The sequence below is a fragment of the Hylobates moloch genome, unplaced genomic scaffold (assembly GCF_009828535.3).
Source record: "Hylobates moloch isolate HMO894 unplaced genomic scaffold, HMol_V3 SCAFFOLD_15, whole genome shotgun sequence".
NCBI lineage: Eukaryota > Metazoa > Chordata > Mammalia > Primates > Hylobatidae > Hylobates > Hylobates moloch.
In genome coordinates this window covers 85,805,258-85,820,724 of record NW_026652290.1, presented here as the reverse complement: position 1 = coordinate 85,820,724, position 15,467 = coordinate 85,805,258, and the positions used below count along the sequence as shown (strand labels likewise).

Sequence of the window (15,467 nt, the reverse complement as noted above, 5' to 3'; positions counted from 1 at the left end):
AATATACTAAAATATTAATACAGTAATTGTAAAATATACTAGTGCTATAGTGTCACTAATTGTAAGCATAAAACTAACTTAACAGTTAAAAAGGAAACAAATACAAGTAGAACTTATGAATATCAATACCTACTGGTACATCTTTTTTTTCTTTTCTTGAAAGGTTTGTGCCTCTATGTTCATTCTGTTGTTGACATAATGAGCCATCTCGTTCACCATTTAACTGGAAGGAGCTCATTCCATTTCCTTCAATAAGATATATTCATTGAAAATGATTAATCTTCACGAAAATTTTTATTCAGAAAGTTATCAAGTAGGAAAGAAAAAATATTAACTCTGAGATAGTGTCATTATTCATTTGGGATTACCCAATAGGAATATTTACTATGAAAGTAAGATGTCATTTATATATATGTTCTTCTACTTATACCTCTATTTCTGGCATATTAGGCAAATTTAAATTCAGGTTGTATATAAGTGCACGTATTTGTTAGCATTAAAAAAACAAATACTGAATTCATAACTACTTTTAGAAAAGGGGTGATTTATATTATGTCATCCAAGAAACTTTAGTTGCTTTTTTTTTTTTTTTGAGAAGGAGTTTCGCTCTTATCACCCAGGCTAGAGTGCAAAGGCGTGATCTTGGCTTAGTGCAAACTCTGCCTCCCAGGTTCAAGCAAGCGATTCTCCTGCCTTAGTCTCCCAAGTAGCTGGGATTACAGGCATGTGCTACCACGCCCAGCTAATTTTGTATTTTTTGTTTAGTAGAGATGGGGTTTCACCATGTTGGTCAGGCTGGTCTCAAACTCTTGACCTCAGGTGATCCACCTGCCTCGGCCTCCCAAAGTGCTGGGATTAAAGGTGTGAGCCACCGTGCCCGGCCTAGTTGTTCTTTTTTAAAATTGCTTCTTCTGGATAAACACAGAGGAGTCTTTACAGTGTTAAAACAGCACCTTCTAGTATTAATTTGGAGGCAAATACCTAGCAAATAATACCAATTATTTTTTTAGAAATGATTAAATGAAATAAGGAGTTAGACAAGGTACTCTCTTCTAAAACAGAAGTAACCTAGACGCAAAACACATTTTCTGTGTTTGTTCATAGTTTAATTTGCATTGTTTCCACACTGTAGCTAAATGAATGGGGAACCAGTCTCCAGAAGAGAGAAGGCTAAATAAGAAATGAGAAATGAGGACAAAATATCTCAGACTGTGTCATAGGGAATCCTGTCATAACAACACTTTAAGCCAGTAGGCAAAAAGCAGAAAACATCTCCATAGCCATTGCTTTCCTTCTCTCCTGCACCAAAAGAATTTCGAATAATCTCTTAAAAGAAAGTTTTTTTTCTCCCCAGAGTATGAAAACCTGGTAACATATTTGCTGTCACCCTCCACCATTACCTAAGGCAACAGGTTTTTGTGGGGGTAATCTGGGAGGTGGTGGTCTAGGTGGAACTTGGGATGGCTTTGCTGGGCTCCCTGACATGGGACATCTCTTGATTGTTCCTTGATTTTCATCCTCAGTAGAATGCATTTCCTGTGGTATGAAGATAGACTTAGGCTGAAATAATATAGAAAAAGAGACCAACGATGAAACATCAAATTATTTTCCTGAAGTAAGTACTATTATACAGAAGCTTTCAAATATTTCTACTATACATTAGAGGTTTACCAGATGAGTTTAAAGGTTACTCAACCATCCAATTCAGACTATCTTATTGTTTTAAATATATTCTAAAAATGTACACTAAAATGTGTACATCTCAGGTTTTGCTGCTGTGCAAATAAAAGGGCCTCTAAGTCGACTTTTTTATTAATTCCTCACAAGTCTCCCCACTTAGACTAGCCAAATAAAAATATTCTAGTCTTTCTTATCTCCTTCAATTTAAATGAATCTCTTTTTATTTCAAATATTCAGGCTAGTCAAAGTTCAGCTCCTTATCAAGGCTAATCTAAGCTCTCTCTTAGATGACTCAATGTCTTTATGGTAATGCTTAATCTTTCAGACCAGGGGCATGAGAGGATACCAATTAAAATGTTATCACGTGGCCAGGTGCAGTGGCTCACGCCTCTAATCCCAGCACTTTGGGAGGCCGAGGCAGGTGGATCACGAGGTTAGGAGATCGAGACCATCCTGGCTAACATGGTGAAACCCCGTCTCTACTAAAAATACAAAAAATTAGCCGGGCGTGGCAGCGGGCGCCTGTGGTCCCAGCTACTCAGGAGGCTGAGGCAGGAGAATGGCGTGAACCCGGGAGGCGTAGCTTGCAGTGAGCCGAGATAGCGCTACTGCACTCCAGCCTGGGCGAAAGAGCGAGACTCCATCTCAAAACAAAACAAAACAAAACAAAAAAACAAAAATCGTTATCATGTTGGAGAATACCAACACAGCACTACGGGATGCCTGAGACACTTTTTGTACAAACAATGGAAAAACCTACAGTTGGCTGACGGTTTGTAGAATTTATAACGTGTCTCTTATTATTGCTCAGCACTTATTTCTTTGAAATTCAGATCTCTTTACTTCTGCTATGATAAAACTAAACAAGCAAGTACAGCATTATTTACTTGCATGAATCAGGATTTTCTCAACTGTATAAAATGAAAATAAATGAAAATAGTAATAAACTGAATGACAAGATTGGTAAGACTCCAACTCTCATTTGTAACACTTTGATTTTAAACTTTAAAGCAGCTCATGTTATAATTAAAATTTGCTATGCATATGAACTTATGAAATAAAATATATATTAGCTCATTTTACCTTTAAAAAAAACAACCCATCAGTTGAAATTACTATTTTAGAATTATTTTGTTTGGAAAAATAATTTTGTTGTTAAAAAGCATTTAAAAATTGTACTATTTTGTATTTTTAATTAAAATTATCTTTTGAAAATTAAATATCTATGATGATAAATTACTATCCTTTATTCATTCTTAGAAGTCAGGAATAGATTGCAGATTTTGAGAAAAACAATCTTATAAGAAATGTGAGTTTTCTAACCCAAGTCAAATAACGCTAATCCATTAATACAATCATTTTCAGTGTAAATTCCTAGGACTTGTTACTTAGAATGAACATTAAATAAGGCCAGGCACAGTGACTCATGCCTGTAATCCCAAAACTTTGGGAGGCCAAGGCAGGCAGATCACCTGAGGTCAGGAGTTTGAGCCGATCCTGGCCAACATGGCAAAACCCAGTCTCTACTAAAAAATACAAAACTTTAGCTGGACCTGGCGGTGCATGCCTGTAATCCCAGCTATTGGGAAGCCTGAGGCAGGAGAATTGCTTGAACCCGAGAGGAGGAGGCTGCAGTGAACCGAGATCATGCCACTGTACTCCAGCCTGGGTGACAGAGAGGCTGTCTCAAAAAAACAAAAAAAAAAAGAATGAACACTAAATATAAGTTGGGCATTATAAAAAGAGACAAATATAATAAAAAATCATTAACTTATATCAACTTCATGATTTTTCTTTGTGGATCACAAATGAAAAGCTAGAAAAACTCTCAAAAAAGTATTAAATTGGCAGAACAATAACACACATGTATCAAACTGAAAAATAAATCTTTCTACCTTTGGTGGCAAAGGAGGTGGAACTTTTGCTTTCAGAGTTGAACTAAAAACAGAAAAGTTTAGAATCAGAACTATTCATTTTACAAATGAACCAATCCTAAAATATAATAATTTTTTCAAAGACACATAAGCTGCAAAGACAAATATCATTTTCTAAGATTGTAAGTTTTTTCTAAAGTATTTTGTGAAATGTTGCTAGAGGTATTATTCAGAAGTAACTGGGAACTGGAGGACATTATGTTAAGTGAAATAAGCCGAAATAGAAAGTTAAACACCGCAGGTTCTTACTCATGTGGAAGCTAAAAAAAAAAAAGTTGATCTCATAGAAGTAAAAAGCAGAACACAGGATACCAGGAACTGGGAAGGGCAGGGAAAAGGGGAGGAAAGGGAGAGATTTGTTACAGAATACAAAATTGCAGTTGTATAAGTGGAATAAGAAGTACTACTCTCTCACACCACTGTAGGATGACTATAGTTAACAATAATGGGCCAGGCGTGGTGGCTCATGCCTGTAATCCCAGCACTTTGGGAGGTCAAGGTGGGCAAATCACGAGGTCAGGAAATCGAGACCATCCTACCATCCTGGCTAACGTGGTGAAACACCGTCTCTACTAAAAATACAAAAAAATTAGCCAGGTGTGGTGGTGGGTGCCTGTAGTCCCAGCAGGAGAATGGCATGAACCCGGGAGGCAGAGCTTGCATGCAGAGAGCCGAGATCATGCCACTGCACTCCAGCCTGGGTGACAGGGCAAGACTGTCTCAAAAAACAAAACAAAACAAAAAACCAATAATGTGTTATTTAGTTTCAAACAGCTAGAAGGAGGATATTGAATGTTCCCAACACAAAGAAATGATAAATGTTTGAGATGATGGATATGCTAATTATCCTGATCAAATCACTACATTGTATGTATCAAAACGTTACTACGTACCACACAAATTTGTATTATAATTATTTAAGTTAAAATAATTAAATTCAATTTAAAAAGAAGTAATTGGGTAATACACTTTCTTGGTTCCAAGTACTATATTGTAATTAAAACTGGAAAAGATAATTATAATTACAGTTTATATCAACTGAAAGGTAAATAATTAAGAATACAAGCCACATCTGGCTTATGAAATAAATGATACGGTATAAAATATATCACATTGTAAACTTCATTTTTGCTACTGTTAGATATGAAACATCTTTGATGAAGCTCATCAAAAACTATATATATGCTTTATGAAATTACAGGCAGAATGTGACTGAAGTTAGGATTCATTATAACTCAGATTCAGTTTTAGAAACAGAAAAAGGCTGGTCATAGTGGCTCATGCCTGTAATCCCAGCACTCTAGGAGGCTGAGGTGAGCAGACTGCTTGAGCTCAGGAGTTCGAGCCCGGCCTGAACAACATGGTGGAAACCCATCTCTACAAAAAAATAAAAAATTAGGAAGCATGGAGGTGCAGTCCCAGCTACTCAGGAGGCTGAGGTGGGAGGACTGGTTGAGCCAGGAGGTCGAGGCTGTGGTGAGCCAAGATCACACCACTGCACTTCAGGTGGGCCATAGAGAAGGCAAGACCCTTTCTCAAAAGAAAGAAATAAAAAATTGTAATATGATGACGCACAAATGTCTCAGATGAGGATTTCAAGGCCTAGAAAGGTTATGTAACTTTACCCAAGATCACAGAGTAGTGAGGTGAAAAGGAAAACCTATGCCCTCAACTGCTAGTCAAGTGCTCTTATCATTTTACCATGAAACTGCATCTTTATTTAAAAAAAAAAACAAAAAAGTCAACATCAATGCATACATAATAGTAAAAATATTCCTCCTTTAAAACTATATATTTACATCCAAAGTATTTGTTCACTTGAAATATAACAGATTAAAATTTAATCAAATTTATAATAAGCTTCTTTGTAGTTGTAGTAAAATTACAGCAGCTATCAATTACTGATAAATCTACAATAAAAAATTATTGTCCTTGTTAGTTTTTTTCCGAAGTTCTTTGGAAAAAATGGACTGAAATGTGTCGCTATAAAATTCACATGTTGGGCCGGGCGCGGTGGCTCACGCTTGTAATCCCAGCACTTTGGGAGGCCGAGGTGGGCGGATCACGAGGTCAGGAGATCGAGACCACGGTGAAACCCCGTCTCTACTAAAAATACAAAAAATTAGCCGGGCGTGGTGGCGGGCGCCTGTAGTCCCAGCTACTCGGAGAGGCTGAGGCAGGAGAATGGCGTGAACCCGGGAGGCGGAGGTTGCAGTGAGCCGAGATCGCGCCACTGCACTCCAGCCTGGGCGACAGAGCAAGACTCCGTCTCAAAAAAAAAAAAAAAAAAAAAAAAAAAATTCACATGTTGAAGTCCTAACCCGCAATGTGATTATATTTAGAGATGGGTTTTTAGGAAGTAATTAAGCTTAAATGAGGTTGTAACAGTGGGATCCTAATCCTATGGGATTGGTGATCTTACAAGAAGAGAGAGAGATCACTCTTAGCCCTGATCCCATCATGTGCATACACTGAGGTAAGGCCATGTGAAGACACGGCCAGAAGACGGCTGTCTGCAAGCCAAGAGGGCAGCCCTTACCAAGTTGGTTGGTACCTTGATCTTGAACTTCCCACCTCCAGAACTGTGAGAAACAAATTTCTGTTGTCTAAGTCTATGGTATTTTGTTATGTCAGCCCAAGCTAATGTAACTAGAATAGAAAAAAGGAAGGAAACTGAGGTACAACCCGTAATATTGTGTTACTGATATTAAAATTTCCATCAATATTAAGCTGCCAGATTGATGAAATCAGGTCAAATGACACCTTTTCTTTTTACCAAAAACAGAGACAGAACTTACTGTTTAGATTCATCATCATCTCCTTCATCATCTTCTAAATGTGCCACGTGTCCTCTAAATAAAAAGGATGTCACTGTTATTAAATGGATTTTACCAAAACTGTGTATAAGAAGAAATTTTAGAAAATGCAGGTAAAGCTACTGTAAGATAAAATTTTATTTCTGCATCTTTATAGGATAGGATAGATTCAGAATTAAAACAAGGAACTGGGAGCGGTGGATCGTGATGTCAGTTACTAGGGAGGCTGAGGTGGAAAGATCGCTTGAGCCCAAGAGTTCAAGGCTGCAGTGAGCTATGATCACACCACTGCAATCCAGCCTGGGCAACAGAGCGAGGCCCTATCTGTATTAAAGAAAAAAAAGACAACTCAAACAAATAGACTATAACAGAGAAGGGGGCAAATCGACTTGACTTGTCTGTGACATAAAGTACTTTAAGACTAAAAATTAAAATTACCGCTGATGCAATTCTTCTTCAACAGACTTGAGAAGACTCCTTAAAAGAAAAAACAAAAACAAAAAATAATGTGAATAAATGATCAAAGGAATATCGAATGTGTTTTTATCATTTTAACCTTACCCATACATTTTTTGAATGATTACTTTTTACCATTTACCGAAAATTTGCTAGTGATCACCTCTGCAACCATAAAACATCAAGTTATATTTAATGAGATACCTCTATTTTCCTGTTGCTAATGTCTTTATACATGTATTTTAAATGAACAAAATAAATCCTAATATTTATTGAAAAATACCAATTCAAACAGAAGACAACTCACCATGGAATGTCACAACAGTACTGACAAAACAATAATTGCAGGGTCATAGTCAGAAGTTTCCAGGATTCAAATTTTACCTGGAATTTTATACCTGACACCTGAAATTATATATACTTTCTTTTTCTTAAAATACGGAAGGTGACACACTTTAAAATAACATCATGCTCTCAGGCAATCCTACAAAATGAAACTCACCATGTTGGATCTCTCTGCGGAAGCATGCATGCATGTGATGTGAATACATGAATGTAGTAGCACTTTGCTTTCACAGAAGACACTCACTTACCTGAAGGATTTGTTCTCCAGTGGTGCACGGGCAAACACATTTACACTTTTGGGAGACTAAGCCTGTATCAGACCAGGTCGAGGATTTTACCATTAGGAGCAGTATACAAAACTTTAATTTTCAGGAACGTAAGAGAGAACTTACGGCATTCCTGAAGTTCCCTTACTTCTTTTTACTGCAAATTCATGCAGCATACCTCCTAAATTACACTCTTCAAGCATAAAGACTCAACAGACTTCTCAAAGCTAGTAGGGGAGATAAATATAGTTACTAATATACTACTGGGATAAAAGAGAGTCAGCAAAAATGTTACTCTCCCTAAAAGTTATAAGGTAGCATCTTTTAATTATTTTCTCTCCTAATACATATCAGGAAAAACTGCCCTTAAAATTACAAAACATAAAACTAGAGAAACTGAAAGGTATGGTTACCTACTGTAAGCAATTAATAGAATAGGTTTTAGGCATCAATATTTTAATTAGCCTAGATTAACAACAATTTAAATTTTAAAAAATGAAAAACTTATGACTCCAGAGTGGTAAATCCTATAGGAAAACCATAAACTAATTGCAAGTCCTATTTTGGAGATACAAAAAGTGAGGTACCACAGTCAAATATTATCTTATTCACAAAGCTCTCCAAAGGCCAACTCTAAGAAAGGAGGAGCTTCTGTCTAGAGGCAGTAGAGCAAAATGCAGACAGGCTTTAAAGCCAAGACGGCCCGAATCTGAATCCTTCCTTCACCATCACAGGATATGGCACTGGATAAGTTACTCTGATTTCTCTATGCTTTGGTTTCCAGCTATGTAAAGTGGAAATCACCTCAGTACTTATTTCAAAGTGGCTGTCAGAAGATCTACTGAATTAATGTAGGTAAAGTGCTTAGAAGGGTAATTTAGGACAGACTTGGGACTTGATTAGTATTTTCTTTATTACTATTGGCTAAGTAACATTTCCTTAAACTAGCAGTTCTCAAATTGTGGTATAAAAATCCTGGGGTCTCTTAGTCTCCTGTAGGGGTCTGCAAGGTCCAAACTATTTTCACAATATGCAATACCTTTGTTGCTCTTATTTTCTCATGAGTACACACTGGAGTTTTCCAGAGACTACAAGACGTGTGATACCACAACAGATTAAATGCAGTAGCAGACATGAGAATTTAGCTGTCTTCTATTAAGACAATGTTAAGAAGACTTGAAAAAAAAAAAAAAGTAAAACAATGCTACTTTTTTTCACTAATATGATTTTGTTTCTAAAAAATAGCTATTTTTTCATAAAAAAATGTTATTAGTGGACCTCAACAAAAAGTGTTCTGCAGTGCACTGACATATATAATAAAACCTTTTATGGCAATTATTCGCTGCCTCTGAGTCTCAGGAGAGAAATCAGAGGTGTTATAAGAAGCCACTGTAAAGAGGTGGCATTTGAGCTGGTCCTTAAGAATGGAGATTTTTTTTTTAAACACACACACAAAAGTATGTTATTTATAACAAATAATATTATTTTAAAAATATATTAACATTTTGAAAAGTTCTAAGTTTAATTTCAAATACTATAAATACTGATAGTTATAACCCCTATAAACAAAAGCTCTTTGGAATCCTCAATAATTTTAAACACTGTAAAAAATCATGAGACCAAATATTTGAGAAGTGCTGCTTTAAACTATTTTACCAAATTAAACATAATGTCTCTGAACTGTACAGTGGGCTTTTATGTAATTTTAGATGTGAAAAAATACTTTTTGTTAAACACGTGACAATCTTTTTTGAGATTTTTTTTACAATAGAAAATATTAGGATTTGAATATAGGAAGACAATTTAAAATGTACCATATTTAATTGTATTTATACTGCATTCGCATTTCACTTTTTTTTTTTTTTTTTTTTTTTTTGAGATGGAGTCTTGCTTTTTTTGTCCAGGCTGGAGTGCAGTGGTGTGATCTTGCCTCACTGCAACCTCCACCTCCCAGGTTCAAGCAATTCTCGTTCCTCAGCCTCCCGAGTAGCTAGGGTTACAGGTGTGCACCACCATGCCCGGCTAATTTTTGTATTTTCAGTAAAGACGGAGTCTCACTATATTGCCCAGGCTGGTCTTGAACTCCTGGCCTCAAGTGATCCACCTGCCTCGGCTTCCCAGTGTTGGGATTACAGGTATAAGCCGTGAGCCACCACACCCGGCCAGCATTCCACTTTTTTAAAAAGAATCTTCCTGGGAGTTCTCTAACAATAAGAGAATGGTTGAATAAGTGAATATGAAAAAGCAGATAGCCCATGGCTCAGGGATTCATATGTATATTTTAACTCATTTACCTATAAATCTCCATTATGTGTTAAGATATTTTATTAATGAAATTACAGAATTAATACAGTCTTAATGAAAAGTAGGATGCATGATTTACTTTTTAGGCTTTATAAAAGAGAAAATGAAATATGGCTAAATTTGCTAAAAAGTCTGTTTACAGTAAATACTGCATCTTGAGAGCACTGGAGAAAATGTGATACTGATTTATTCACCAAGATTGAGTGTTACACAATAAACAATGTCACTATTCACTAGTCCACTTGAATTCTTCTCTTATGGAAGTTTTAGAAAGTAAATAACAAAACAAAACAAAAACAATGCTTTCAGATGCTGAATTCTAAGTCAATCTAAAATGAGTAAGAAATGTTGACGAAAAGGTTAAAAATGAAACAATGTACAAACAGATATGGCAGAGGTCTAAAATGACCACCAAAATGCTCAGCATATTTGCATTAGCTAAGGAATCAGTGCTGCAGGTTATTAACATCTTTCAAAATTGTCTAACTGCCCCCAGTCTGTAAGTACTGCTCTGATTACATTTCAAACAAACAAGCAAACAAACAAAAACCCTATTTCTCTAAAATTAAACAGCAGTTTTATTCACTCATATTATCTACTTGTTCATACAATCAACAATTATTTACTGAATAACTACCATAAATAAAGGCAACTAATAAGTATTTACTAAGTCCTAAATGTGCTAAATGCTTTATAGCAATTATTCCATTTCATCCTTAGCACCCTATGAGGCAGGTACTATTATATTATCCATTTTACTAGCAATAATAGAGGTAAATTTCTCAAAGTCATGTAGTTTATAGGAAAAGCCATCTGGCATTTACTACTACTATACTCAGCTGTGCCAGAAATTGTGTAATTCAATGTACTCCTTTAACTATTACTTATTAGAAGAGAATTTACCTACAACCTTTTTTGCCCTAAATTAAAACAAAACATAAATAATTTAAAGTTTTCTTTTCTTTTTTTTTTTGAGGCGGAGTTTCATTCTTGTCACCCAGGCTGGAGTGCAATGGCATGATCTCGGCTCACTACAACCACTGCCTCCTGGGTTCAAGCGATTCCCCTGCCTCAGCCTCCCAAGTAGCTGGGACCTCAGGCGTGTGCCACCATGTCCAGCTAATTTTTGTATTTTTAGTAGAGACAGGGTTTCACCATGTTGGCCAGGCTGGTCTCGATCTCCTGACCTCAGGTGATCCACTTGCCTCAGCCTCCCAAAGTGCTGGGATTACAGGCGTGAGTCACCACTCCCGGCCTAGTGTTTTCTTTTAAAAATAATATTTTGTTGGTTTTAAATAAATTATCAGAAAAGCTGACCTTAGTGAGATTAGAATTCCAAAGAAAAGGAAACAAGCAAGTATAAGTCAAAATACATATGCTTCCTGTTAGAAAAAGAAAAGTCCTATGTTAACAATTCTAATTAGATAGTTCCTGCATGGTCTGGAATAGGTAGAAACCCATCAATGGAAATCTGTCTGCCTGATCACCTATGGAGAAAGCAGGAAATCCCGTTTTTAAAACACTGCCTAATCACAATAATAAAGCAGACATATCAATACAGCAAGAGGAGTGCTACATCCATGCTCATGTCACATGTATGTCTATACCTACACATGAAACACAGCCAAAGGGCAAACTTTTGGCCAACCTACCTTGCCAAGGGTTCGTTATATAGAATACAGTTCCTTAAGCAGGGATCCAATTCATCAAAAAATGAAGGTTGGGCAAATTATTAACATTTTACCTAGCCAAAATAACTATACACTATGAAAATGTCTAACAATCAGAAATCAGACAATGGAAACTAAGGAATCTGGAAAAGCATTTCGTGAGGGGCTACATTTTTTTTTTGTACTTTGAATGTACAAATTTTTAAAATGTATTTAAAATGAATCAAAAAAGGTAAAAAATATTTTCCCAAATTTTTCAGTCTCTTAAAATACACTAAAATTTGCTAACAAGGTCCTTAAAATTAGGGACTTCATATTTAGAGAAAATAACACAAAAACACTTCAAAAATTTTTTTTATTTGCTAATCCACTATGAGACAAACTTTCCTTTGTTTTTCACCAACTAAGACAACTTATAAATCACAAATAGTTAACTATTTAGGTAAAATTTCATTTTTTCTACCAAGAAAATTTTACACTTATTTTCCATTTTAAAAAACATAAATGCTAATAATAATAATGACTTAATAACAGTATCAAAGCTAATAATATTTTTAAAACTCTGACCGTATTTAACTGAAGTTCAACTTAAATAAAAACTAATATATTTCTCTAGGTTGTTATTAAAGCCTTTTCTCTGTGTTACGAAAGGATAGTATATTTAAGTAAAAAATTAAACATCTGGTATTTAGTTTATTAAAAAAAGAGAGAAACATGATTTTGCATTATTACCCTTAAAACTAAGCTATTTGTCTTTAGTTACTATTTCTCAACTGCTTAACTTAAAATATGAGAATGTATGTCTCAACTCTCTAATGCAACTGAAATAATATTTTGAAATTTTGCGAGGCATGGTGGCTCACACCTGTAATCTTAGCACCTTCTGGGAGGCTGAGGCAGGTGGATCACTTGAGGCCAAGAGTTCGAGACCAGCCTGGCCAACATGGTGAAACGCAGTCTCTACAAAAAAACAAAAAATTAGCTTGGTGTGGTGGCAGGCCCTTGTAGTCCCAGCTACTGGGAGGCTGGGGCATGAGAATCACTTGAACCCGGGAGGCGGAGGCTACAGTGAACCAAGATCATGCCACCGCACTGCAGCCTGGGCAACAGAGTGAGACTCTGCCTCAAAAAAAAAAAAAAAAAAAGAAATTTTAAGTTGTTCTGACTATTAAAATAATATATGCACTGCTGGAAGTTTGGTAATTTAAATTATATTCCCTTATAAATTAGTTTTTATCATGATAATTTATCCACAAACTTAGAAAATGAGACTCTAAGGGGAATAGCAAAGTTCTGTCTCCCATCATACCTGGTAAATGAACAATTTAAGTTGTTAATGTTTGTAAGCTGCCTTTTAAACCTCTGTGCCTCTATCAATTAGATAGTGCCTGGTGTAGAAGAGGCATTAAATAACTGTTGAATTTATTTACTGCCTAGATTGGTAACTTTTAAGAATTCAGACACACATTTTAACTACTATCTTACTTTAAAAAAACCTTATAGCCAAAAAGTTAAGATTTCTAAGTTGTATGAATAATTCCAGCTGTTTTCAGTGACCAACCCATCTTAAGAGATGTACCAAAGCAAGTTGTATAAGAAATAAACAGATCAATTTTAGAAATAAATAAAGTGCTAAAACATATATCTGCCTTCAGTGGCAATACATGTGGTCTTCTCTAACATACAAGATCAGCAATGTAGCTTGATATAAAAAAATTATGTTGATGCTTCCCATTACGACAACTATTAACTAAATAATGAGCAAGGAAGCAATGGAAAAAGGTTAAATGTATATTGTAAAATATAAATATATCTACCAGCTTAATACAATTTTCTACCTTAAATATTAAAATATAATATTAAAGGCAACTTAACCATTCTTGAATTTAAATTGTTTTAAAAGAACTTTACTTACTTGTTTGCACCTAAAAAGTAACTACCTTGGTGTCCTTGTCCATATTCCAGTTGCAGATCCTAATAGTACAAAATAAAATACTTAGCACAATAGTAGTATATCACACACCATGATACATTAATATATATTATTTTTAAAAGACAAGTCCCAGGCCCCCAAATAAATCTGTATTGCTATACATTCTTAAAAAGAAGGATTTCACGAGTTCATAGTCCTGATTTCAGTATTTTATTATTTGAGTGTTTTTCTTGGAATTTTTCTGAACAACATATGCAAAGTTTCATTTTTGGTTACTGTTACTTTAACTTTTGTAAAAATCAGTTTTTAGAAAGAAAAAAGCTCAAATAAGGTGTTTATTCTCCAGTTATAATGAATCAAAAATGTTCAGAAGTGAATAAGCAACAAAAATCTTGGTTTGCTTTGTATATAGTATCTAAAATAATTACATATATATACACTTTCACATATTTCTACTGCTGTTTCACGCAGGTAATAATTTTTTAAAGATATAAAATTGGGTGCTATTTTAAAAGTAAATTACATATATGAACTTGTGCAATATTATAAATTGTACTGAGGGAACTTTAATAATTTTTTAAGAGTATAAAAGCAAAACTTCAAATGAGTATTAAGGCAGTTCCTTAACTATTTAAACACCTTCCGACATAATGCTGTGGGTTATAGAGTGTTAAGAATTAACATTTAAAAGGATGAACAGTATACATGCTCAACTCAAATGCCTTCTTGAGAAAAAGAGATGTGCTTTCCAACAACCATGAAAAGAATGAAGTAAAGCTGCCTTTTGTCCTCTTCTTAAAGAGCCACTGTAATCTATGCACTGTTTTAACCATTAACGGGGAATATTTGACATTTTAAAGATGAATCTTATTTAGATTAGAATATAGCGTATTTAAAGTGCTTTTTACTTTTACAAGATATTCTCAGATTCATGATCAGGGCTTAACACAAAAGTCACCTTGCAGCAGCCGCCTTCCAAGACTGCCAGGGATTATCTGCAGCCTTCTTTAAGTCTCCACAGCATTTAACACACAGAGCTCCCCTAGCACTTACACTGCATTTTAATCTATTTACATGTTTGTAAAAGTGAGCTCCTTAAACAATGGGAAATAATCAAATCTATCTTCTTTCCTTACAGCCTATGGTTTAGCATTGTTCCTGGCACAAACTGACTGCACCATAAATAAGTGCTTGTTCAAATGCCAACTGTTTATTTTCCCATAAATAAAACTTCAGCCTCGTTAAGATACACAAAGCTAATTCTAAATCACACAAAAAACTAAGCCTCAGAATATAAGGATTTTAAGCAATACATTACATTTAAGAGAAAAGCACTTTAAAATTTAAATATTCCAAGACCTGTCAAAAAAAATCTGATGAAAATTAAAATCAAAATCCCGGTTTAGACAAGACTCAAATTTTGTCTTCTTCAATATTTATGTTCGTCCATGCATAATAATGTGTTCTTATCATAACACATCATAAAAAAGATCAGTTGACTGTCACACTGGTATCACACGAAATTCTAATGAAAAAGGACATCTGTACTCTTTAATTTGTAATGATATATCTTAATAAGATAAAATCATTGTTACCACAAAACTGCACAGTTTAAGTGGTCATGACTTTACTACTGAATCCTTAAACTGCAGTATTCAGTAAAGAGAAGTACTAAATTAAATAAACACAAAATTTGTTTCCTTCAGCTACAGATAACTGGGCCCTCCATCAGACCAACTACATCTTTAGCCAATATAATCTCTTAAGCCTTTAATCAAATGACAGCTTCCAAAAGCACACATTCGTGTGGAGTGGACATGGCTCTTCTGTTATATAAACACAGATGTGTCATAAGAATATTCAGCTCATCTGATATAAGACAAATAAAAGGCTGGTAATAATGATTAAAAATAAAGGAAACAGGCCAGGCACGGTGGCTCACGCCTGTAATCCCAGCACTTTGGGAGGCTGAGGCAGGCGTATCACGAAGTCAGGAGATCAAGACCATCCTGGCCAACACACGGTGAAACCCTGTCTCTACTAAAAATACAGAAGATTAGGTG

The 15,467-nt window shown here is 35.1% G+C and overlaps 1 protein-coding gene across 7 annotated transcripts in view; it reads right to left on the bottom strand.

Annotated features, from left to right (window-relative positions):
* Positions 1-15,467, bottom strand: part of MAP4K3 (mitogen-activated protein kinase kinase kinase kinase 3) — a 191,195-nt gene that overhangs the window by 40,426 nt on the left and 135,302 nt on the right. For all 7 annotated transcript variants that reach the window (XR_009210009.1, XM_032177925.2, XM_032177926.2 and 4 more), the window contains 6 exons: positions 13,387-13,445; positions 6,869-6,907; positions 6,413-6,466; positions 3,576-3,618; positions 1,401-1,560; positions 134-246 (listed from right to left, as the gene is read on the bottom strand). Coding sequence is in view for 6 of the 7 variants with exons in the window: in XM_032177925.2 (XP_032033816.1) it covers positions 134-246; positions 1,401-1,560; positions 3,576-3,618; positions 6,413-6,466; positions 6,869-6,907; positions 13,387-13,445 (468 nt within the window). In the remaining variant the exon portion in view is untranslated. The remainder of the gene's footprint in view (positions 1-133; positions 247-1,400; positions 1,561-3,575; positions 3,619-6,412; positions 6,467-6,868; positions 6,908-13,386; positions 13,446-15,467) is intronic.